This window comes from Falco punctatus (assembly GCF_963210335.1).
Source record: "Falco punctatus genome assembly, chromosome: 6".
NCBI lineage: Eukaryota > Metazoa > Chordata > Aves > Falconiformes > Falconidae > Falco > Falco punctatus.
In genome coordinates this window covers 22,885,305-22,910,074 of record NC_137585.1, presented here as the reverse complement: position 1 = coordinate 22,910,074, position 24,770 = coordinate 22,885,305, and the positions used below count along the sequence as shown (strand labels likewise).

At 45.3% G+C, this 24,770-nt stretch overlaps 1 protein-coding gene across 2 annotated transcripts in view; it reads left to right on the top strand.

The window, feature by feature from the left end:
* BPGM (bisphosphoglycerate mutase) overlaps positions 1–18,849 on the top strand; it is a 29,046-nt gene extending 10,197 nt beyond the window's left edge. The window contains exons 1-4 of one of the 2 annotated variants that reach the window (XM_080391521.1): positions 1,020–1,130; positions 2,180–2,255; positions 4,632–5,284; positions 15,590–18,849. In XM_080391521.1, the coding sequence (XP_080247647.1) occupies positions 4,684–5,284; positions 15,590–15,768 (780 nt within the window). In that variant the 5' untranslated portion in view covers positions 1,020–1,130; positions 2,180–2,255; positions 4,632–4,683 and the 3' untranslated portion in view covers positions 15,769–18,849. Of the gene's footprint in view, positions 1–1,019; positions 1,131–2,179; positions 2,256–4,631; positions 5,285–15,589 lie in introns of those variants that run through there. The other variant, XM_080391522.1, reaches the window with a different exon arrangement.
* The last annotated feature ends 5,921 nt before the right edge of the window (positions 18,850–24,770 follow it).

Here is a 24,770-nt window from a genome sequence, read left to right as displayed (position 1 = left end):
GGAGCTGCGCAGTCCCGTCCGTGGTTTTGATTACTTTGGATTGGAATGACAGGCATGAGGGTAGCTAGCACGATCATTAGGAACACTCACGCCTATTTTTTCCCCTGCTGATTTCATTATGAGTAATGGGATTTTGGACCCTTGCTTCTCACTGAAAACAAAAGGTCCTAAAGCCAGAAGAAAAAGCGACCTCTGCCTGGAACCCCCCCATCTGGCTGACCCTGGGCCCCCTTTCCTCACCTCCTGGGCAGGAGCGCTAGGTGCTGGATGGCAGCCCAAGGTGCTGGTGCTATGCAAGGGGGCTCTGGGCAGGGGAGCAGGAAGGATCCGGGGGGGCAGCCCAGCTCCTTCCCTGCCTCTTTCCTGGTGTGCCCAGCGAGTGAGCCGGCGTCTGGCTTGCCTCCCTCCCTGCCCCCCTGCCCGGCTGCCTCCCTGCCTCCCTCCCTCCCTGCCTCCCTCCCTGCCCCCCTGCCCGGCGGTGGGTGAGAAGGCCGTGGGGGGGAGATTCTCTGGGGGTGGACGGAGGCGCGGGGCAGCCGTGGCCCTAGAGGAGCGGAACCCACCGGTGCCTATGGCATTAGCAGGGCCGGGGGTGGTTTCGGGAGAAGCCAGCAGCCTGGCTGCCGCCGGTCGCGCTCTGCACACGCTGCCGTGACCCCGTTTCTCCGTTTTGGCGGTGCCGGCAGAGCGGGCCGGCGTTTGCGTGTCCCGATCCACGGGGGGAACCAGCATCTCGGCTGCGATCCCTCGCAGAACGACCTGCCCTTACAGGACGGCATTCGCGGCGGGGGGCAGCGACCCCAGCATGGCCGCAGGCCCCGCGGGACCTCGAGCCCCCGGCAGAGCGGGGGGGCGCGTGAGGGCCGGGCTGGCTCGGCTCGGGCCCTAGCGCGCCGCGGGCACCACGCCGCTCCTTCGCGTCACCGCCCACAGGCTCGGCTTCATTGGCTGAGGACAGTGCTCATCCTCTGGATTAGCCAATCAGACTCCCCAGCTTCGCGGGCGCGGGGACGCCGGGGCCTCAGTAAAACGCGGGGCCCGCCCCTCTCCCGGCGCGGCGGCGGTGAGCGTTTGCTGTGGTGCCGGGGGCGGGCTGCGGAGCGCGGCTGCAACCTGCTGCCGCGGTCCCTGTAAGGCAGCGCCGGTCGAATCTTAATTCTCTGAAGCTGGGAGACGAGCGTGGGGGGAGGGTGGTTAGCGGCCGTGGGGGAGGGGGTGGAGGGCCCCTGGGCTTAGGGGGGCTCCCTGCGGGGGAGCAGGCGTTGGAGCCGCGGCGGCGGGGAGCGGTCTCTCCGGGGGGCTGTGCCGGCGCTCCGGCGGCCCGACGGAGGGGGGTTGTCGCGGCCCGGGGGGGACTCCCTGAGGCGGGGGGCGCAGCGGGCCCCGCTAGCGGCTGTCGGGACCCGGGGCCGGCTGGGTGCGTGTGTGGGCCCTTTGAGCGGGAGCGTGGCGGGCCCGGGCCCGGGGCGGGCGGCGCCGCCTGGGGGGCGGCAGCTGAGGCGCCTCGTGTGTGTGTTCGTGTGCGGGGGGCGCGGAGCGCGGCGGGCGAGTTGCGGTCCCGCTCCCGGGCAGCCTTGTGTCCCCGTGTGTGTAGGGGAGCTGCCTCTGGGTGAAGCCTCTGCGCTCCTGGGGGGTGGGGGCAGGTGCACCGCACAGGGACGCTGCATGGGAACGCTGAGCGGGCGAGCCTGTGCTGGTTGGAGCGAGGAGACCGGGAAAGAACTGCTTCTGGCAGCTCGACCTTAAGTGCTGGGTTGAACGCTCTGCCGTTGTAAGCTGTTACCCTCAGCACCTTGCTGTGTTCTGCCGCCCTGAGTTTAAGCTCTGTGTTCCTGTTCTGTGCTGGGTTCAGGTCTGTGGTCTCTATCCCCCGTGGTGTCTCAGAGGTTTTGGTAGATTTCTGCATGCTAGAGCTATGGTAACTACTGTCTAAACAAATCTCGGGGAGCAAATGATATCCTGGGGCATCTGGGAGACGAGCAGCTTTTCCCTTGCTGGGAATGCAGGAGCTGTACATTTGCATCTTTTTGGGAGAAGGAAATTGGTAGCTTTCCCAGCTCATACAAGGGGTGTGTGCTTTATTTTCTTACATCTCTGAGAGCAAATGATGGTTGGCATAACTATTTGTACTTGCGGTTTCCTTCTGAGTGAGCACTTGATGTTCATTCTCTTCCTGCAGGTAACTAGTCAAGAGTGTGTGGTGGCTTCTGTATAAAGCAGGTCTTGAGTCTCTGCTGGGATTTGCCATAGGAAAGGTGAGTGGCATTATTTCCATGTGTTGCTCTCAGGCTTTCTAGCTTAAATGCTTCCATAAGCAGACTGATATTTAAATGCTGTGACGGCCAGTCCTCTCTAAATTTGTTTTGACAGTGGTTCTGCCTAATCTTTTATATGACTGAACTAGAGTTCATGGTCCCCTGGTGATCTTAGGTCTCTGTATGAGTCTTTTGTGTTATATTTGTTGAGGTTTTTTATTGGTTTTGGCCAAAAGTACCCAGCTAAGAACTTCTACAAACAGGTGTATCACCTCTATTGTTGGGTCTTAATTAGGTTGTGTAAATTATGCAGTCTGTTCCTGTGGGTTATACAGTCAATTAATCTGAACAGTGAGGTGTCTGTGGAGTTATAGCCCCATAAAAAGCTCTGTTTTGTGTAGTAGTTCATGCTGTGAACACACTGCAATTTTTAATCATATCTGTGGGATGCTGGAGAAAGATGGCTTTAGGTGGAAATGCTGTCTGATACTCCTTTTGTTTTAAGCCTCGGATCTTAAATGCTGTAGTTTATTGTATCTGATGTGACATGCCACCTGAATCCTAACAATAATTGATTTCTTCATTTAACGTGAAGATTAGTGTGAGCGGAAAGTGGAATGTACAAGAGATTTTTGTCTGAGATGCTCATTGTCATACAGGAAATTTAAGCCTCCTTTGCATGAAATTGCAGAAGACTTCCTTTTGTTTTTAATAACTGCCTTCTGTGTCAGACAGTAACTCCTGATATTCTGTAAAAATCCGTCAGTCCTCAAAGGCCTTTTTAAGTCAGCTGTACCAGTAGTCAAAGTTAGAGCTGGGGAGGTTTTGTGTAGTGTCTTTGTGTGATGTAGACTGTTTTCAGTGGGAGTAAAAGAGAACTAAACTGCTGTTACAGTCAAGATCACATTACTGAGGCTGTTAATTCAACTTTTCTATACACTTTTTGAAAATCTGGTAAAAATGAATGCTGATACAGTGCTGGGTGCTTCCCAAAACTCAGTGGGCATAACCCATCCTACTGACTAAACAGGGTCACAGTGGGCCTGAATTCGAGACGCTTGGGAGTGTGATTGAAGCAGCTCCAACCGACCTGAGATGATGGGAGCTCCCATAAGCTTGTCTCTTATGGAAATGCAGTCCAGAGTTGGGTGTGCAGAAATCGGACCTCGGTCTCCCACTGTCCATGGTTTTGAGAGCACTGAATGTTCATTGGAATATACAACAGTCCTCCCAGCGCAGAGTCTTATCTTTATATTTTGATTCCTGTGCTTTGTCCGTTGCTATCTAGTCTGTGATGTCTCTGACCAGAGTGATCAGGTGGGGCTTTCAGAGTTGCAGTGCTGTGTTAGATGGACCTTTTGGGCATTACACAATCTGCTAGAAGATGTTTGACCACAGTGCAAAAGCTTGGGTGGATGGTCAAAATCCATCTCTCATTAAAGCCAATCCAGAGGTGGTGTTACTTAGTCAACAGGAGCAGAGAAGGGTGCTGTTTGATCTTCTGAATGTGTAGCTGTCTGTTACGTAATGAGGACAGCAAATATGCCATTTGTGCCCACTGCAAAAATAAAAGCATTAATCCCGGTGCCTGAGAATCTGGTATTCATAGACACAAGAGGGAGAAAATACACTTGAAAATCAAGAAGGGGATGGGATCATCTGTGAGGTCACTTATGGGTTCAGTGAAATGGGGACTTGGTAGTGGTGGATTGCATCCCAGAGTAGCTATGTTGTTGCACTTGCGTGTAGAGGAATGATGGAGGAGGTGGCTTGGGGAAAAACTGGGCAGAGACTGGCATAATTACCAGGACAGGATGGGGATGTGAGGAGTTCGTTATGCAGAGCATGATTGTGGTGACATCTCTTGAGGAAAACTAGTAAGATTCTGTGTATTGCCAGTTCCAGTTCTGTGGTCTTCCTCTCCACTTGCTCTGGCTGCTGTTTGTGCCAGAGCACACTCACTTAGAGCCAGTGTGGATCTGGGAAGCTCGTAACAAGCTTGGGCTTCATGTCTCACCTCTAAGCTCACCAGTGAGAGCTGCTTCTCTCATTGGGAGCCCCTGATGTTGAGTGAGGCTTTGTTTGAGCACTTGAGATAAATCTGTAGGCCAGAACAGCTTGTACAAATCTGCGACTCATCAGTTGGTTAAGTGGGCTAGTTGCAACAAGCTGGGTGGAGGATGGTGCAAAATTTTCCTCCCACCTGGGGGTGGAAAGGAATTCAAAGTCAGGAGACCTCAAAGGTAAAAACATACTCAGCAGACACTTGTTTCTTTGTTTTGATTTTGATAGTTGTCTACTCTTTGCTGCCATATTACTACTTGTAATGCGTTATCTGTGAGATGTTTGATATATCTATCTCATGTCTCTGTCCAGATGCATCATTATTAGATGCCAGACTTGTCATCTGTGCTAAGTTGCAACCAAGATGGCTAAGTACAGACTTGTTCTCCTAAGACATGGGGAAGGAGCCTGGAACAAGGAGAATCGCTTCTGCAGCTGGGTGGACCAGAAGCTGAGCCCTGATGGGATAAAGGAAGCTCAGAACTGTGGCAAACACCTTAAAGCTCTGGGCTTTGAGTTTGACCTCGTCTTCACGTCTGTACTCAGCCGCTCCATCCAGACTGCATGGCTTATCCTGGAAGAGATGGGCCAAGAATGGGTGCCCATTCAGAGTTCCTGGCGACTTAATGAGCGTCACTATGGCGCACTGATTGGTCTCAACAGAGCAGAAATGGCTCTGAATCATGGGGAGGAGCAAGTGAGAATGTGGAGGAGAAGCTATGATGTTACCCCACCTCCCATAACAGAATCTCATCCTTACTATGAAGAGATATACAATGATCGCCGGTATAAATGCAGTGATGTCTCTCAGGATAATCTCCCAAAGGCTGAAAGCCTAAAAGATGTGCTTGATAGACTCCTTCCATATTGGAATGAAAAGATAGTGCCAGAACTGAAAAGTGGCAAAATGATCCTTATCTCTGCTCATGGTAACAGCAGCAGGGCACTGCTGAAGCATGTGGAAGGTAAGGGTCTTCCTTTCAGCTGTCCTCTCTTCTCCTTACACAACTACTTAGAGCTTTGCATCTTGTTCTGTAGTGTATATTATTATCTGGGCAATGTAACACTTAATGTTTTTGGTCTCCAAGGAGAAAGTAAAGTTGGCCTGTTGGAACAGGAATCAAACTGGGGGATGTGGAAGGAGGAGAGAATTTGTTAGAATGTAAAGAAGAGAGCCAGATGCTTTCACCTTGTTTCTGACTGCTTATTTTAGATTGGTGTATTCTAACTTTGTGGTTGGTCTAGATATCCAAGAATAGTTAGAGCCTGAAGAGTGTTTGTCTTTATTCAGCTGCTTTGTCAGAAGGGTTGAAGTCATAATCTGTTCATTAAACAAGCATTGCTATAATGCAGTGGAATAAATTGCTTGTCTTGGTTTGTGAAAGACATTCTTGAGTGTTACTGTGGTGGGTGACTTCTGAGGCTTTATTCCTGATAGTTCTTTACTTTAAAAAGCTGCTGTGGCAGGGAGTTCTGCAGAGAGTAGGGACTTGCAAAAGCTTATGCAAATGTTGTATTTCCCAATATAGAAAATGCCTACCATTAAACAGTTAAGTTGGTGGCTTAGTATAAGGTTGCTTTGTTTGGGACTTGAAAAGGCTTTAAGTCATTGCTAGATTCTTCCCCCCCTGCCTCTCCTGTAGTGACATAGCTTCTAGTTTAGGTTATCCTAAACTGGAAGATGGACTATATTAATTTCTTTGTCTGTGAGTAGAGTAGAATTTAGTGATTATACATGTATGAATGCAGCCTACTAGAGTTGTGGTTGCAAGTATGCACAGACTGAATTGTGTCCACTCACTTTCAGTTGTCAGACTCTCTGGTGTGTGTCTCTACAGCTCTGACCCTACTGAGCACTTTTTGTGTTCAGGCATGCAGGGACAGTCAGGATAGCTGATGCTTTCGCAGGAGCCAGAAGTGCAGGGAATATGCATGTACAAGTGTCCTGAGCTACAGAGGCAGTGAATTCTGGGGTACAGATCTCTGCTTGGATGAAGGAGGAAGGCTGGTTCAGCCAGTTCCACTGATGTAGTCAGAGTGTTTGTACATGCTACATGAAATGATAATTTCCAAAGGAAATAGGGGCAGGGGCATCTGCAGCCATGATGTTTTCATATCTCTGTGAAATGCATGCCACGCTCCCAGCTCCCCCCTACCCCAAGAATGGAACCAGTTCCATGAAACCATGCTGGCCAAGCCCTGTGTGGGTGAAATGCTGCAAGTTCACTACAGCTTCAGCTGAAACCATGGGTCGCTTGTACAGGCACGCATGAAAGCTGGAGCTGACAGCATCAGTAACTGGTAAAGGTTACTTTAAAACTTAGTGTGGCTGGACTCCTTGTTGCATTGAGATCAGAGAGAACAGTGTATGTTAGAGCAGTTGCAAAGCTTGTCTTTGGGATTATGTTAGGTATAACTCTTCAAGGGCTATCCACACCCTCCACCACAGTAAAATAGACCTGTCTCCCTTGTCTGTCCTACCTTGTCCTCCTGGCACATGCTTACATAGGGAGGTGTGAGGAATCCTTGGCAGAGGATGTAGTTCTGTTGACCAAGGGTTGTCCATCAGCTATCCAAACTCCACACAGGAGAAACTGCCAGATATGTGCTGGCTTTGCTGCCCTTCATGCAGTGAAAATTTGGATTGCTGCAGAGCTGGCCTGAAAGGGTGGCATGAACAGAGCTTTAAGACTTCTGTTACTGCAACCTGCTCTTCCCCTGCTCCCCCACCAGAGCTCCAGCCTACATCTGGCTGGATCTAAGAGGTTCCTTGTCTGCATTGCTGACTGTCTCCCTTTCTCTCCTGAAGGGTTGTGAGCTGCTCTTGAAGCCTTGCTGGAGTTGAATCTGATTTAACAGTGCTTAAAGTTTGTCAGTCTGCTGTATTTATAACACCCACTGTGAGGTGGGCTTTGGCTTTGTGGACTTTTTCTAACAAGCTTAGTGTCCTGCACTTGAGTGGAAGTTTCTTAGGCCTCTCTATCTTAGCTGGAGCCGTGGTTTTTGGCATTTAGAAAGTGGGCTTCACATGCCTCAAGCAGCAATCCTACATGGCTGCTTGGATGTCTTAATCATAGTGGTAACTTAATCTTGGGATATGTAGCTTGGAAACTTTAAATGGCAGTAAATATGAGTGTTTTCATTGTTTGATCTGTTGAAACAATTCTGCTTGTTTCAGTGTGAAATTTAGTGTCTTTTCTGAAAGACTTCAGAGTATCCTTGAAGTTACTATTTCAAGGATGTTTTTTTTGGGTTTTTTTTTTTTTGGAGGAGGAGGCCTGCAGATCCTCCGAATCTGGATGTTTTCAGTGTTGTGAATAATTGGAAAAGAGCTTGAAATGTGGACCTGACTTCTGCTTGCACATAAAAATGATCAGAGCAACAAAATGTCAGGCCATCAAGGGTTTGACTGTGGGTTTAAATTTTGTTCTCATTTTCTCAGTGCTCAGAGTGGAACTCATTAAGGTATATGATATGTCTGTAGGATCTGTCATGGTTTGCATGTGAGGACTTAAAGTTAAACCCCAGCAGTCTTTCTGAAAACAGCATTTAACACAAGGTGGCCCATACTCTTTGTATGCAGTTGGAGTACAGAAACAGCAGGTTCTCTGAGAGCTTGCTCTTCTGTCCTGGTGGGCTAAGTAGCATTTCTCCAGGGTGCTGCTGAAGATCTCAGTGTTGTGAGGTATTGGTGTCTGGTGGGGATACTGGGCTGTGGCCCTTCTAGGTAATTCCTATTTATTTGATAAATGCCACCAAGGACAAGTGTGGCTGTTTTGTGCAATCCTGTCAGATCCAACGTTGGCATAAATTTTTTAAGTCTTTGTAACTGAGCTTGTCTAGTCTTTTCTGAGCACTTATTCTTTGTATCACCTTCAGGTGATGTATGTAATGATCATAGGATTGCTTGGGTTAGAAGGGGCCTTGAAGATAATTTAGTTCCAACCCCTGTGCTGTGGGCAGGGACACCTTCCACTAGACCAGGTTGTTCAAAGTCCTGACCAACCTGGCCTCAAACACTTCCAGGGATGGGACATCCACAGGTTCTCTGGGCAACCCATTCCTGTGTCTCATCACCCTTACAGTAAGGAACTTCTTCCTAATATCTGATCTAAATCCACCCTCTTTTAGTTTAAAACCATCACCCCTTGTCATGTTGCTGTGGGCCCTGCTAAAAAGTCTGTCCCTATCTTTCTTATAAACCCTCTTGAAGTATTAGAAGGGCATCACTGGTACAGCTAAAAATTGGCAGAGTTAAGAGGACAGTTCTTATGTGGTTAGGATTGGAAAGGCTCTCTAAAAGTAACATTTTCTTCTCAGGCAGCAGTCTTGTGCTTGCTGGTGGAAGTGTCTTGTCATAACTTAGCAACAGTTTTGTTCTGTGCGACGTGTTGGTATGGCCCATGACCTGTAACTCAGGTCTTCAGGCAGGCTGTATTTTTTTTTTTTCATGGTATACAGTCTCTGATGCATTTAAAAAGTGATGGCAAGAAGATATTAGTGAGGAGGGTATCTAAAGTAACGATGTGAGACTTGTTTGATGAATTTTACTTTGGATGCTGAAACATCATACTGGTTATGAAAGCATCAGTTGCAAAAATCTGCTAAATAAGAGTCCTAGATGCACAGGATCTATTTACAGGTGATTTTCTCAATTGTTTGAAGGAGGAATAGTTTTATCTAATAACTGACACTTCAGATTGAGACCCGTTTAGCAATGTCCCATTGTGAAGACAACAATAGTTGTGATCAGCTGCCTGTTTCTGTTGAAGTACTAATTGGAGACCAAGTCTAATGGACTAATTTACCCAGTGACTGGCAGAAGGATTGATAGGTTGCCTCAACTTCTTTCTTCCCTCCTGACTGTTTAACTCTGAGGACTTGAGGCATTAAGTACCTCAAGACAGGGTCTTGTGGAAGGCCTGAATCTAGAACATCTTCCCGGTTGAAAGGTTGCCATCTCTTGGTTATGGTGTGGTCACTAAGCCTTGTCATGCTCTGGGTAAAAAAAAAGAAAAAAAAAGGTGGAGGGGAGGAGTTACCTGGTTTCTTGAAGATGCAGATGTTGCACCCATTGGGCTTGTTTGGTGGTCAGAGAGCTGAGACACATCTCTGCAACTGGGCTTGCAGGCACACTGTGGCGATTGGGGAGGCCCGATGCTGGTGTCACCAGCTGGTGAGCAGGGAGAGCAGTGTCCTTGGGACTTTACTCTTTTGCATTACTGTGAGTGTGATACTTGTGCAGTTACAGCATTCCAGTAGTTTACATGCTAGAGGTACACATTGTGAGTCCTAGTGTCTGAGGGCAGTTACAGAAACCAGCTCGAGATCTAACGACTTGCTGCTGTTGAAATGAGATGGCCTTGCACTCCCTGTCGTTCGTCACAGTCTTCGCTCTGTGATTCTGCTTATTTCTTGTGAGCTTGTGGGGCCTTTTTGCAAGTTAACTTTGCCTGTAAACTGGCAAGAAACAGCAAGGAGTGGGTAGTTCTTTGTCATGTTGGTTGTTTGAATCAGCTCAGGGAAAAGGGTGGCAGGTGCCTGGTGCTAGTGCAAAAGGGCTGAAACTGCCTGACAAGGACCTGCAGCTGGGGCAGAAGGGTTTCGTATGTGAGTTGTTAGTGATGAGTTTCCATAAGCTTGGGCTTGAGGAACTGTCAACGGTGCTTCAGGCAGAGATGAGGACCTTTTACGATAGCTCTGTCCAAGGACTGTATGTATGCTGGAAGACTCTGGAGTTGCATGCTTGGAGAAGTCAGTTTGTCACAGTGTTGCCTTGAGTTCCTGGTGGTGGTAGCGCAGCCTGGATCCCTACGCAAGACTTCTGGGACTTTCTCGCCTTATGCCTTAGTTGCCAGCTAGTGATGGTGGCTGAAAGAGGCATGAGACTTGCTACCTATTTAATCTTGGACTGCTTGAGGAGTTTAAGGCAGGCTGTGTTTCTCTACTGCATGGGAATGATAGGCTCATGGTTTGCTTTCCTACTGTCTCATATTGACTGTGGTCATTACTGAGGCCATCCCAAAGTCAGACTGTGATCAGGAGTTGTTTTTGTAATGATGTAATGTTGGGTCTGGCTGAGATGGAGTTAATTTTCACCATAGCAGCCCTCATAGTGCTGTGCTTTGTATTGGTAGCTAGAAAGGTGTTGACAATACACCAGTGTTCTAGCTACTGCTAAGCAGTGCTTGCACAACCTCAAGGCTGTCTCCAACATTCCTCTCCCAGTACGTTGGGGTGGGTGAGGTCTTGAGAGGGGACATAGCCAGACAGCTGACCCAAACTGACCAAAGGAATATTCCACACTGTATGACATCTGCTCAGCAATGAAAGCTAAGACAAAGGAGGAGAGGCAGTATTTGTTGTTACAATGTTTGTCTTCTGGAGCAACTCTACTAGGTATACTGAAGCCCTAATTCCCAGGAGGTGGTTGGGACACTGCCTGCTGATGGGAAGTAAAGAATGAATTTTTTGTTTTCCTTTGCTTCCATGCCTGGCCTTTGCTCATGCTTTATTAAACTGCCTTTTTTTTTTGACCCATGAGGTTTTTTTCCATCTTACTTTCTCTCTTCCTGCCCTGCTGAGGGGAGGAGTGATGGACTGGCTTGGTGGACACCTTGTGTCCAGCCAAGGTCAACCCACCACAGTCCTTCTTGGTGTGTTGACCTTGGGTGGATGCCAGGTGCCCACCTATCTGCTCTCTCATTGCCTTCCTCAGCAGGACAGGGGTAGAGCAAGTGGGTTGGGGCAGTCCCAAGCACAAATACAGGCTGGGCAGAGAATGGATTGAGAGCAGCCCTGAGGAGAAGGACTTGGATGTTGATGGACAGGAAGCTCAACATGACCCAGCAATGTGTGCTTGCAGCCCAGAGAGCCAACTGTATCCTGGGCCACATCAAAAGTGTGGCCAACAGACAGAGAGGGGATTCTCCCCCTCTATTCTACTCTCATGAGTCCTCACCTGGAGTACTGTGTTCAGCTCTGAGGCCTCCAACGTAAGGACATGGACCTGTTGGAGTGAGTCCAGAGGAGGGCCATGAAGATGATCAGAGGGCTGGAACACCTCTCCTGTGAAGACAGGCTGAGAGAATTGGGATTACTCAGCCTGGAAAAGAGAAGGCTCCGGGGAGACCTTCCAGTACCTAAAGGGGGCCTACAGGAAAGCGGGAGAGGGACTTTTTACAAGGGCCTGTAGTGATAGGATGTGGGGGAATGGCTTTAAGCTGAAAGATTAAATGAAGAAATTAAATTCTTCTACTATGAGGCACTGAAACAGGTTGCCCAGAGAAGCTGTGGATGCCCCATCCCTGGAAGTGCTCAAGGCCAGGTTGGATGGGGCTCTGAGCAACCTGGTCTAGTGGAAGCTGTCCCCACCGTGGCAGGGGGTTGGAACTAGATGATCTCTAAGGTCCCTTCTAAACCAAATGATTCTATTGCAGAGGTGCTACCACCATCACTGATAGGCTCTGCCTTGGCTAGCAGCAGGTCCATCTTGGAGCTGTCTGGCATCGGCCCTATCAGGCATAGGGGAAGCTTTTAGCAGCTTCTCACAGAGCCACCCCTGCAGCCCCCTGCTACCAAAACCTTGCCGTGTAAACCCAATAGAGACATAAAAAGTCTTGGCAGCCATAAGGGTGAAACAAATGTAGATAATATGCTGCTGTCATGGTGGTAGCCTGCCTGTCGTCTTTTTTTTCCTTAAAATGTGCACAGTGAGATAACTTTCTGTAAAGATTAATTGCCAGATTCTAACACTGTGCCTACTTCCCTCCTTTACCCTGCTGAAGCTAGGTCTTCTGTCAGCCTGCAGGGAGGGCAGGATCTGGCCTTGAATATTTATTAGGCTAAAGCTTCAGTATTTTCATTAAACTTGTGAGAAGGATGCTATGACCCGATTTGGATCTCAATTACAAAGCACCAGTTCTAGAAGAAGCCCATTGTGGCTGAATTTATGCATATGATCTTGCGTGTTTTGTTGGATGAATCATCTGGCCTCAAGTGTAGCTGACCTGCAGGGGAGGAGGGGTATAGCTATCCTCAATAGCTGTTGTGTTTTCTGTGTTGCTCTGACCATATGAATAGAAGGAAGGAACTTGGTAAGAACAGGGGAGAGGGAGGGAGAAGCTGAGCCAGCCCTTGTAGAAGTTGGCTGTAAGGCCTCAGAATGAAGCCCAGTGGGGTCTGCCACCATATGATTTCCCGGGGTGCAAGTATTTCAAAGATTCTCATGGGCTACTAGCTAAAGGTCAGTTCTTAAGCTTTGCAGAGATATTACATGTCTTTGTGTGCTTGATCACCCAGTTCAGTTAAATGGAGCATAAGTGAGCTGGGGAAGAATTCTGAATGTGATTTTGAAAGATCTTTTTTGTAATAAGTGTGGTTCCAAATTCTTGTCATGTTTGTGTGCCGAACTGCCTCCTTCTACACAGCTGCTTTAAGAAACAATGTTTAACAGGTGCTCACGAGGGAGAAGGTAGATGGTGTCCACTTGAGGAATGTAGTTGCCCAGTCAGCATTTTATCTGGGTTCCTGAGGAAGATATTCCAAGTACTTCAGTAATGTCTGTGGGTTCTTATGGCTTTAAGTAAGTAGGACCTTAATTTTAAACTTTATTGGGGAAAGACCGCTTCCAGCCACACAGTACCCTTCAGCAGTGCCGAGACCCAGGCTTTAGTATTATGCTGGGAGCAAGACTGTTGCTGCTTCAATGGTCTTATTTCCCATTGCACCTTGTAGTCAGCAGTTGAGTCCTTTCCCTGATTTTTACCCTTCTTCCCTGTGAGATAAGATGGGGCTGTGACACAGGCCAGCTCAGATGAACTGTGAGAAAAGGTCACCTGGCTATAGTTACAGCACATGAAGTAACTGGATAGCAGTTAGCTCGCACTTGCAATGGTTGGAGTGTAAGATGGGATTTCTTTGCTGTCCTCCCGGCCTGCTGGATCGGGAGTATTCTGTGTGCATTTTACCTGCAACTGAAGAGCTTGTGTGACAAGCTGGATCAGCTTCTTGCTTCCTGAAGAACAAGTACAGTAACAGTGCTGAAATAAAGCAACAGTATGCTATTGTTTCTTTAGGATTTTCATTTGACTTCACTGTGTATTTCTAGCCTCCTGGCTGTGAGGCAACACTTCCATATGAGGAGAAATCCTGAGGAGAAAGCCAACATGCTTGCTACAACTTGTTTATCCCAGACTGCAGTGTTTGGCTTTGTAAATCAATACTAGTTGACATTGGTGTGGTCACTTTGTGTTCTGTAAAAACAGTAAAATGTATTTCTGAATCCATGTAGCTACAGCTAGTTTTGTTTAATCCATCTTTAGAGGAAACCTTTAAATATCCTGGCTCCTGACCACATTGTGTGGTTCACCTAAATTCTCCTGCGTGACTTCATCTGCTTTGTGTATATCTGAATGGTTTAGTTTGGGAGACTGCATTTGAGAGGTGGGCAGACCGCTTCCCAGGGCCAGATTCTCTGTGAATACATGGTGATGAGTATGTGTTCAATGTGTTTAAGAATCCTTGAAAGAAGAGCTCAGGCAGCTTGGCTGCTTGTTTTGCAAACTGAAGTCCTTGAGAATGGTGCTTGTGCTTGGTAAATGGGCTCAGTATTTTTCCCATCAATTTCTGTTTGGTTTTAAAATCTCAGATGCCCCTTGAGTGCTTTTCTGTAGGTCTGTGATACTGCTGCCTACACCAGGTGAATTATTTATCCCTTATATACAGAGAGTGCTTAAACTGGCAGAGTATGACTGTTATTAAATGGAGTGGTGGCTCAGTATGTAACAAGGTGTAAGCTGCTTGCAAGGGTTTGTCTGTTTCTCTTGCCTCACGCCCTTCTGAAATTAATGGCTAATGTGCAGCTGAACTGAGAGCTTAGCCTAATCAAAAGAAGAATAGGTCACTGCAAAACTTGCATGCTTGTATAGTCTCTGGGCAGGGACATAAAATGATTCTTACCTCATGATTCGTTCTGTTTTTTTCTGACCTGTTGTCATCCCACTGTTGCCATCCCACTGTTGCCAAGTGCTTTGACTTAGTGGGTTTTCCTGTTCATATGTTGGCTCTGTTTTTCTACTTAATGTGAAAATCACTGGTAAATTTGCACCCATATGTTCTGCAAACCATCTGTTTTGTCAGCTGCTCAAGAGGATGTTTTCTTCTTGCACCTTGGTCTCGTTTATATGGTGTCATCATTTTAGAAGCTTGATTGTGTGCATTTTCTGAGCATGAATTACTTGAAGCTGTCCTGCTTTACAACAGCAGGCTGCTGCTGTGACCTCAGTGTTTCTAAAAAGGGGAGAAAAAAGAAATATTGACATTCCCAATGATGCTAGCTTTCTCTTGCCTGGAATTTTTTGAGGAATAATATCTTTGCAGTCACTGCTTTTTACTGCAACTGTTTAGACCTTGTGTGGAAACTACTAGGAGGTTTGATCTCAACATTCACTCGGATGTTTTTGACTTGTGTTTTTTTAACAAACACACCCAAACCCAAACAAAAAAACCTCAAACACCCCCACCCCCCCACACCCCCCAAACTAGCAGTTTCACTGAGATTAAAATAAATTTTCTCCCCAGGTACACATTTCAGTGAAGTGGAAAAATACAGGAAAGTGCTCCAAGTTGACCATCTCCTGTCTTTCCTTCCCCTCTCCCTCATTTGAAAGAGGAAGTTATCCTGTATCTAGTAATTCTGAGAATAGTACTGTAGGTAATATGCTATAAACTTGCTTTTGAGAAACCAGGTGTGGGCAAACAGTGTTCCTTACACCAGGAGAATTACAGTGATTTTTAAGACTACTTGTGTGAGAAGCTTTAAGAGAAAAATTAACCTTGGTATCCTGCCTTTTTAAAGAGGCTGTTTGTATTGGTTGCTTAGCAGAGGTTGTTTCATGTTGGAGTAGCATGTGTGGACTCTAGTCCTCTTATGATTCATGAGTTGGGAAGATATGGAGAAGAACCAGTGTTCTCAATGTCCTATATTAAAGGAAGCATAGTCTCCGGAACAGTCTCTCCCTGTTTATTTCACATGTATAGACTGGAAAAGGAAGAAACTCTCTTCACCTTGGGGGAATTCCCTCCTTTAGCTGTTCCTAAAACACTAACCAAGCTGTGGTCTAGCTGTGAATTGACCCTTCAGTGGCTGGTGGTGTTGATGGAGGCATGTCCTTGGCTGTTTTAAGACTGGATAATCTCAGAAATAAGGCTGAGCTAGGTAGGCAGTTAGGAAGCTGTTCACCAGGTGTAACTTTTTTTTTCTTTGGCAGGCATCTCCGATGAGGACATCATCAATGTTACTCTCCCCACTGGTGTGCCTATACTTCTTGAACTTGATGAGGATCTGCACCCTCTGGGCCCTCACCAGTTTCTGGGTGATCAAGAAGCTATCCAAGCTGCCATCAAAAAAGTGGAAGATCAAGGGAAAGTAAAATCTGCTGAGAAGTAAAACCCCACTAACACAGCTGTTCTTAGTGTGGTAATAAGTGATGATTTATGTATGACTGCTAGGTTGCTCTGGGTGAAAGTCTCAGTTTCAAGCACTAAATAATTGGAAGAGGCAGTTGTTGAGTCTTGGTCTCTGCCTTTCAAAATCTGGAATTTAGATCTCAGCATGAGGTTATGGATAACTGAAAAAAGAAATCAAGAGATCATTCAGGATGGAAACTTGCAGGGCAGTTTGCCCCAGATCTAGGATTGAGGGTGGCCCAATACAGAAAAAAAGGATTGTTATTGGTATCTACCAGTAATCAGTCTTAAATCTGTTAAGGGGAAAAGCACCAGTTTACTGGATTGTCCAGGCTGTTGTAGGCACTAAAACTTTCTCACAGATTTTTATCACTTGTTAAGTTACCCAGTATGATTATTCTGTGTCAGTGGCCATGACAGTTTGTTCTGGATGAAGTTCCTTTGGCCTTTCAGAACACTTCCAGCTGTACAACTTTGCCTTTGTTATTTTGAGTCTTCCAAGGCCAGTTCATGGTCCAGAGGAGAATTTTTGTAGAGACATTCAGACTTATAGTTACTATAGTTGTCTTTTGTTACACTATAGTCCAGTTTTTAAGGAATCTGGAAGCAAGCCCTTTTCCTCCACCATCTTCGCAAAGCCTAGCATGACTGCATTTTGTTGGCTTGCAACAACAGGGTTTAACTCAGACTTTAGTCCACAAACTAAGCACAAAGGTTTCCTGCTCAATGTTTGAGTTATCACTTAGCTCTTAGTGAGTGACCTGAATAGCTTTGAAACACTTGACACATACTAGAGGTTTGATCATCTTAGTCAAGTTAAAATAATTCCTGCTTACCTCGGTAAAACTGGATATAGGAAAATCCCCCTCTAAGCTTTCCTGAGTTGCAAAGATCTCTTGATAAGTATGTTCCACAGTAATAGTACTGTGGCATTCTTTGTATCAATTTCTCCAGAGGGCTGGAAGAGATGTATAAAGTATTTGAGAAGTGGGTGCAGCTTATTCAGCCATTACCCTGGTAGAGGAAGGATATTGTGCCGTGCCTGAAAGTATTCTCCGATAAAACTCCTCTCACAATCACAGCTTGATTCCAGCTGATTCTATTGCTGTTGTGTTTGGCACTGAATTTGAACAGTTCACACTATGGTTGGGTCTAGTGTAGCATGTATGCCAATTTGGTGTTCTCTTTGTACACAAGCACCAGGATGATTCCACTTTTGAAGACTTGCTCTAATCCTACTTGCAAATACAAAACTGTTACTTGAATGTAGATCTGACCTAGTGTCTCAGCGCCTGAGGATTTGGATTCTGACCTCAGTTACCAACATGGGTGGCACTTGGTATGTACTGTTTGAGCTGAATGTGTTCTCAGCATGGCCCAGCTACAAATCTCGAGAAATTGATGAGAATTCCCTTGGTATGATGACAGTATTAACTTCTAAAATCCTAGAGTAGCTGCTTCTTTGCAGGGAGCAGCATTGAAGCTGACTTCATAGGTGTGAGAGGATTTTTTTTTTTTTTCCTTTGAGGAGAGCAGTGTGACAGTGTGCTGTGCCCCTGACTGTCTCCTTGCTACATGGAGCTATCGGACTTTCCTGGTGTGATGCTGACTTGCATTACTGAAGCACATACTCCAAAAAAGGCTTCATGTTAGATGGTAGTTTCTTTCTCTTGCATGGATGATGTTTGGGGTTTCGTTTTGGTTTTGTGCCCCTTGCTGTAGAAACAAAGTTACATATTTCTTTTCAACATAAAGCTGGTAGCTTTCCTCTTGCTTTGTACAAGCCAGGATATTTTGGGTTTTTTTTTGTTTGTTTGTTTTTTGTTCTCTGAAATACTATTAGTAGCTTCCCTGCTACTCTATTTGATATTGACTTCTTTCTGGGGCTTTAGTTTTCTGTGTGTAGAGTAACTCTAAATCTTAGTTAATACTTTACAAGTCAGTGTAATGGAATTAGATTGCTGATCAGCAAATGTTCAGCTGACAGTGCCCTGAGGAGGGCCACTGGCACTCAAGTTGATTAGGTTCTTCCCCAAATATTCAATAATGTGTGAAGTTCAGTTTCAAGTAGGTTACTGTAGTCTTGTTCACAAGGCAAGCAGAGCCACCTGTTGTCAGCAGGAGCTTCATGCATCCAGATGTGTGGGCTTACAGGCCTTGGCTATCAGTGTCCATAACCCTTTTGGCATTGTGTTACTGTAGCGTAGAACTTGTTCAGGTCTTGAGATGCAGCTGGAATATACTTGGAAACAGACCCAGCTGAACTGGGAGATATGCTCTCTCCTCCCCTTCTCTTAGAGAATTCATGATCTTTTTGTGGATGGGATGTCGATGGATTCTGGGGAATGGAAAGGTGTACGAGTGAATGTAGAGAGCATTATTTCTTACTGCACCTGTGTGGATGAAATTGACTGAAAACGGCCTTTCAAAGTGTCATGGACAGTAAGAAAAGAACACAATGTGATTTTTTCAGGTAGCACTGTTTTTACAGTGCTGCTTGAGACATGAGTAGTGACAGTGCCCTGGGAAGCTTGACTTAATTTGCTTTGGTTGTGTCTCCAAAGCGATGACAGGATTTTACATGCATACCTGGCAGCAATACCACCTCACAAAAGTACCAAATGGAACCAACTGGAGATTTCATTGTGCTCTTCACGATTATTTTAACACCTTACAATGTTTGCTTCTGAATAGCCTTCTAATTAAATTCCTGATTCATAAAACATGTATATTGAAGAAAAGAAATGAACTTTCATCACCAGTGGCATGAGGATGCCTGATCTTCAGGCATAGCTACATTAGATGGAGAAATGAGAAACTTGCTGGTGGCTTTAGAGATCAGTGGTTGGAAAACATTTTCCCCATATGCCTCTAAGTCCTATAAGGTAACCAGTGTTCTCACAGTTGACATTATGGGTGTGGTTGATCTGGTTTGTTTATGCATTTTTAACTTGTGGTTCAGTAGCAGTAATAGCTCTAGAATCCTCTTGAAAACCTCTGTAAATATGGTGGAGCTGGCAGGTTTTCTATAACTCAATAAATTCACCTGAAATAAATTTAACTTGGTGTCAGTCTCTTTTTCCTTCTATTCCCCTCTTCTTTGTCTCCTTCCCAGAGTTGATGTGTAATAAAACTGACCTTCAGGGTTCCAGAACTCAAGCAGTTCTTGATCCTATATCATGTGGCCAGTTGGGTTAAAATAATCTTAGAGCAAACTTGAAGCAGTCTCTACCTGTAAAGAAGTTGGACTGGAGGGGATTACTTAATTGTCTGAAACTATGGGGGGTATTTGCATAGGAACAACAAATTAAATGGGTCTAGAAAAATGGAGCTAAACAAATGTTCACTGTTTCCCATGCTTGCTTTTCCTTTTAATAAGAAGCATTACTTTTTGATAATGTGTTTAAAATTGTAGCTTCTAGAGACAAAGCCAACCCCTTCACTCTCCAAAATACTCTGGTGTCAAGCAGAGTTGTGACTCAAATGACAAGTGCAAGGAACTGCAAACTTGCTGAGGACTGTTTCTTGTTACTGACCTTCAACGTGGAAGGCCTTGGATACTGGGATAATGGGAGGCAGTGTAAAGGTCCTAAAAAAGTTCAACATTCAGGTAGAAACAAGGAAGATGCAACTGTGTGGCCTAAAATAAGAGTGTACTGATGTTTTTTTAAAGTTGTTCTTATGATTGTGTTGCGAGTGAGTAGGGAATGGAGCAGATCTGAGCCATTTGTACTGTTATTTAATATTATACAGTTAATGTGGGAGTGCTGCTGGTTGGTTCAAAGTTGTGTAGGTGTTCTTAAGGTGTATTTCCCCCTGCCCTTTCCCCGAGTCACCTTTTGTACTTTGCTCTAAGTTCTGTACATAGTTTTTTGGACAAAGATTAGCAAAATTGTAGTAAATTCTGCCTTAGTTGTACCTCAGATTCTTCCTGATTCATGTCCCCCGTTTCCTGTGTTGGGAAAAGACTATCTAAAGACTGGCTTGGTTTACTCCTCTGCCTTTTTGTTTAGAAAAGTTTGGAGCGCAAGGGAGTTTGTTATGGTCAATTTGGTCTGCACAGCCTGAGGAGAGACTGCAGACTCTCAGTCACATTTCCAAAATTTACTTTTTTTGGGCTTTTTTTAGGAGACTTTATTTAGTCTATAGCATTGATGGAAAACGTTGAATGTCAGGCCAGCTCTGCCTCCGCAAGTTTACAGTCACTGTTTCAGAGCTGCCAGTTCTCAAAGTTTCTAATAACTGGCGCTTGGCGATTGCCTTGTCTGTCTTCTGTGCTGGCCAGAACCTCTCCTCTGCCCTAAATTCCCATGGGTAGGAAAGGAAGCAGGTGTACTGACAACTCTGCTGCTTAAGGAAGCTCAGAGCTGTGGTAGGAGCAGGCTCTAGTGATTCAAGTGGAGAGTGCAGAAGGGTTTGGAGAGAAGGAACCACACTTCAAGAGCTGCGCCAAATGGGTGTTGCTGCCTCTTCCTTGTGTTCTGGTGACCAGAGATTCTGGGGGTGGATGAATAAAAAAAGGAGCTTGGCTTGAGCATCACACAGAGGGCAGGATGGCAAAGACGGGGCACTCCTCCCCGCTACTACCTCATTAGCTTGTCAGTCAGCTCCCAGGCCGCCTTGGGGGCTATTCGGGCAGAACTTTGCCATGTTGAGTCCCCCACTCTACTGAAGGAAGGCAGAGCTGGGGAAGAGCCTCCCTGTTCTTGCTCTTCATGTTATGCTGACAGAGCAGGGGAGGGCAGCAAATACCAGGCTATGGATGTTGCTGCATGGTGGAGTCAAGCTCAGTGCAATAAAGTAGCCTGAAAGATGCGTTCTGGTTGCTCTGGTAAAGGAGGGGGCATTGACCTACAGCTTGGTCAGATGGCAACACAGATGCTGCAATTAACTCTATCAGGCTTCAGAAAGCAGTTGTGGCCCCATGGGACCCCTGGCATTAGAAGTGCTGTGTCCCACAAGCATACCCACTTGTGTCTTTCCTCAGGCCTCTTCCAGCTTATGTGCCGTGCTGAGGGGGAGCTGGGCCATTTCCCCACCTGTCTGGCACGTGTGCGGAAGGAAAGTACTGGTACGTGTTAACTAGGTAAAAGAAATTGGCTCTTCTAGAAGAGGAGTATGAGCCCAGTGACAGCAAACGCTTAAGTTTTGGTTGCTGTTGGTCTCAGAGGAGCCAAGCGGTACTTAGCTGCCATCTTCCAGGTTGGTCTTTTCTAGCCCTTGGGAACAAGCAGCACAACTACAAAGGGCCCTGGTGCTGCCAGAGCTGTTCAGTGGAAGTGTCTGTCTCTTTCAATTAAAGGCACTTTTCCTCCTTGTTTCTGGTGCTAACCTAGCAGAAGTGCTGGGAAGGAGGAATGTGCATTTTCTGTTAATCTCGATCTAAATTGGGGGTGCGTTGTTGAGGAGTTAACTGCCTAGTGAGTTCTGCTTTCCTGACAGACGCTTGTCAGGCTCTCGGTAACTCCAGTGTACTATGACTAAAGCTGAGCTAGTTCTCTAGTTCAGATCTGTGGCTCTCCAGCTGTTTCTAAACCCTGCTGATGGTGCTCTGCAGGATCTGTGCAGAAGGCAGTCGTACTGACTGTTGGGAGCGAGCAAGCAGGCGTGAAGATCCGTAACTAACCCTGACGACAAAGGAATTGCTCTTAAGAGAAACTGCAGCTGCAATGGACTTGCAGAAACGCGAGTGGACAGGAGGTGGGGCAAGCGCGTCGGCCAGCCGGGTGGTGAGCCCGGAGCAACCTCCGCCGCTGTGGCACGTAGAGCTGGCAAGGCGTGACCGGCCGCCCCTGAGAGCCAGCGCCTCTGATCTCTGCCAGCACTGCCCTGCGGTTTAACAAATGGTGCGAAGGTACCTTCGTTCTGGTGTGGAATAGATTGCAATCATCGTCTAGGTCGCTTGTACAGACTGGTGATGAGTCCTTTTTTTGTCTTGCGTTGGCAGCTTTGCAAAACTAGGTAAATTCGATAGGACCAAGATTGGCTATTTGCAGATAGATATTTATTCTGGGGAAAAAAAAGCCAAACCAAAACAAAAAAAAAAAAAAACAACCAACCAAAAAGCCCACAATCTGGTCAGTAATAGCACATTAATAATTTTGTGTGTCAGGAAAGGTCAGGGGGAAGTGTTGCATGAGAAAAGGAACTCAGCCATGAGCAGATGCCAAATTCAATAGTAAAAATTGGAGGGTGCCTTGTTTCAGCAATCTGATTTCAGATACTTTTGTACTAACTTTCCCAAACGACTGTGTATTCTTCTCACTACCACTATTAGAAGTTGTGGAAATTTATGTGCGTTTTACATGCTTTCAAAACGAGCTTTAAGGTAGGCAGTCCACCCCCCACCCCCTAAACATACCTTGAAAAATATTGACGGATGTGACTTATCCAAGTAGAATCTGTAGATGTACCTGATAGAAAAAGACTCCAGCAAAGGAAATTCCAGGTCTTGTACTGTAAGCCCCAGTATTGCTGCCTTCCTGAACACGTTATTGTGAAAAGTGCTTCTTAATGATATGAAACTCCCGAGCTTTGTTTTTGCACCTGCCGTATACTTCAGCCCATGCCTGTAAAGGAATATTTTTAAGTACATGCACACACACACTTCATTTTTGTGACATATTGTGGGAACAGATACTCAGTTTTTGTCAGGCAATAACAAAGCAGAATAAACTTTCACAGATTAAAACCTTAGGAGTTCTACTGAAGTAAAAGGTACTTCCTTTCAATGCTGGAAATCTTACATTCTGTGCTTTCTCTTTCGTTGCTCAAGTGATTTCCACAGCAGCAGCTAGGCTGTAAATATTTAGATAATTTAGATATTCCACAAAGCTGTAAATCCTTCACACAGGTTGCCAGTAAGAGATTTCTGAGATCTGAGAACTGTTATTTAAATCACCTCACCTCAGTATCGGGGAGGTACCTACGCAGTGGTTATTAGTAATAACATAAGGTCAGATATTAATCTTCATTTTTAAACTGCATGCCTTCTGTTATTTATAGGTAAACTTTAACTGAGAGTCCCTGCTATGTTTCATAATTTTAATTCTCCCTGATGCCAGGCTGGGCCTGATCCGATCCCAGTCATGTGCTAGTTTATATAGTAGATGAACTGTGTGTTACTGTCAAGTAACATACATTTGGCAATACCAGATGCAGTCAAGAGGCCTATGTAAATAATGATTACAAATACCCATGTTATTTTAATGCATATATAAATGGATAAATTGTTTGTTTTTCTTCAACTGTTCTAAAAAAAAGAAACTATTTTCTGTCATTATCAGTCCTATGTTCTGAATATCTTGCTCATATCACAGTGTTAAGTACATTTCATATAACTCTGAATTCCCTATTCTCAAGTGCAGTATGTGAAGTAGAAAGTGAGATTACCATACCAGGACTTCTGTTCATTTTGCTCAAGTTTGGGGTTTACCTATAAAATGCTATCGTGTTTTAGTGGCAAAGCTTGTATCTTTAGCTGTAGTGCAAATATATTTTGCACTTGAAGTTGGGCAGAGTTTCTATTTAATAGACCTTAGAACTGAAATTTCAGGCGCATCAAGTATTCTCTTAATTTTTTACCTTTCCAAAAGTATCAGCATATATGACTGTGAGGGTTTGATTTGTTAAGAAAGATGATTGCAAAGTAATTTTGAGGCTTCCCTCAGGGAACTAGCTAGAATGTGATTTATCAATGTGATTTTTCTGTAGCATAGGAATTTTGCATTTTTATTTTTTTTTAATTATGGATTTGGTAAGCTACGGCTCTGAGTGTAACAAGTTAATTAAATTCTGTAAGCAAGTTATTATTCATTAGGAGGATAGGCTAGGGGTTTTGCTACTTCATTCAAAGTTAGAAGTTCTGATTCAGTTTTGCCATAGGCACCTCATCACAGGCAGGTCACTTACTCTTCCCGTTTATGAAACGGGGACCTCAGGGCTTCATAGCCCCCTGTGGGTGCACTTTCATTAGGAGCTGCGATGCTCTAGTGGATGACAAGAGGACTTATTCAGTAGGATGTGGAAGCGCCAGCATGGGGTTTGCTTCGACAGTGTGGCTCTGGTTTCAGTACCTAAGTATGAGTGAAGCTCCTTTTAAAATCTTTGTGCGCTTTTGAGAGCACTTGCCTACAACTGTTTAGTAATGTCAGTGTTATTATCTAAAAAAAAAAAAAAAAAAAAGCCTGAGAACCTAACAGTTTGGGGCAGAAGTCCCCTGTCACTTCCATGACTAAACAGATGGGCCTGCGGGCATGTCTCTTTTTTGCGACTGTTCACAAATGTGTTGGTAAAATCAGATCTTTGTTAATGTTTAGTATAATACAGGGTTTTTTAGGCACGTGCTTGAACTGCTGATATGAACAGGGTTCTCCCTGATGGGAGGAGTATTGTTACTCTTCTTTTGGCTTTCAGTTCTCCTGGCAGTGCTCTTCCAGTGGTTACTGTTGATGTGGAAGAAATGTCAGCAAGTCCATCCCAATTCTGCATAGGACAGCCTTGCAGTTGTGTTGAGTCAGCAGTCTCACTTGAGCAGACAGCGTACTAAATGGTGGCGGTTGTATTGCAAAATACGTACTAGGGCAGATTCCCCTAGCTGTGTATCATCTTTGTAATGTCTTCACACCTCGGGCTGGGCTATTACTAATGATGGTATATAAAGAAAATATGTTGGGTCTATATCACCCTGGGGAAAATGTAAATACGGTTATTTCTGAAAAGGAAGTATATGGCCTTTCAATATCAATGTTTTAATAGAATTATTAATGAGTATAACTATAACAATGTTTAAGGTTTTTCTGTGTCCAAGTTTTTAATTTAGTGTCATTTGAACTTGCAGTATCTCTTATAGACATGATTTTCATTTCTTCTACATAGGATAGTAAGAAACTGATGCCTGTAGTTACTCTTTTCCCAATTCTAATGTAACATTCAGCTAAGCTTAATACTTAATTGTCTTCAGAAATGCAGGTAATTCAATTT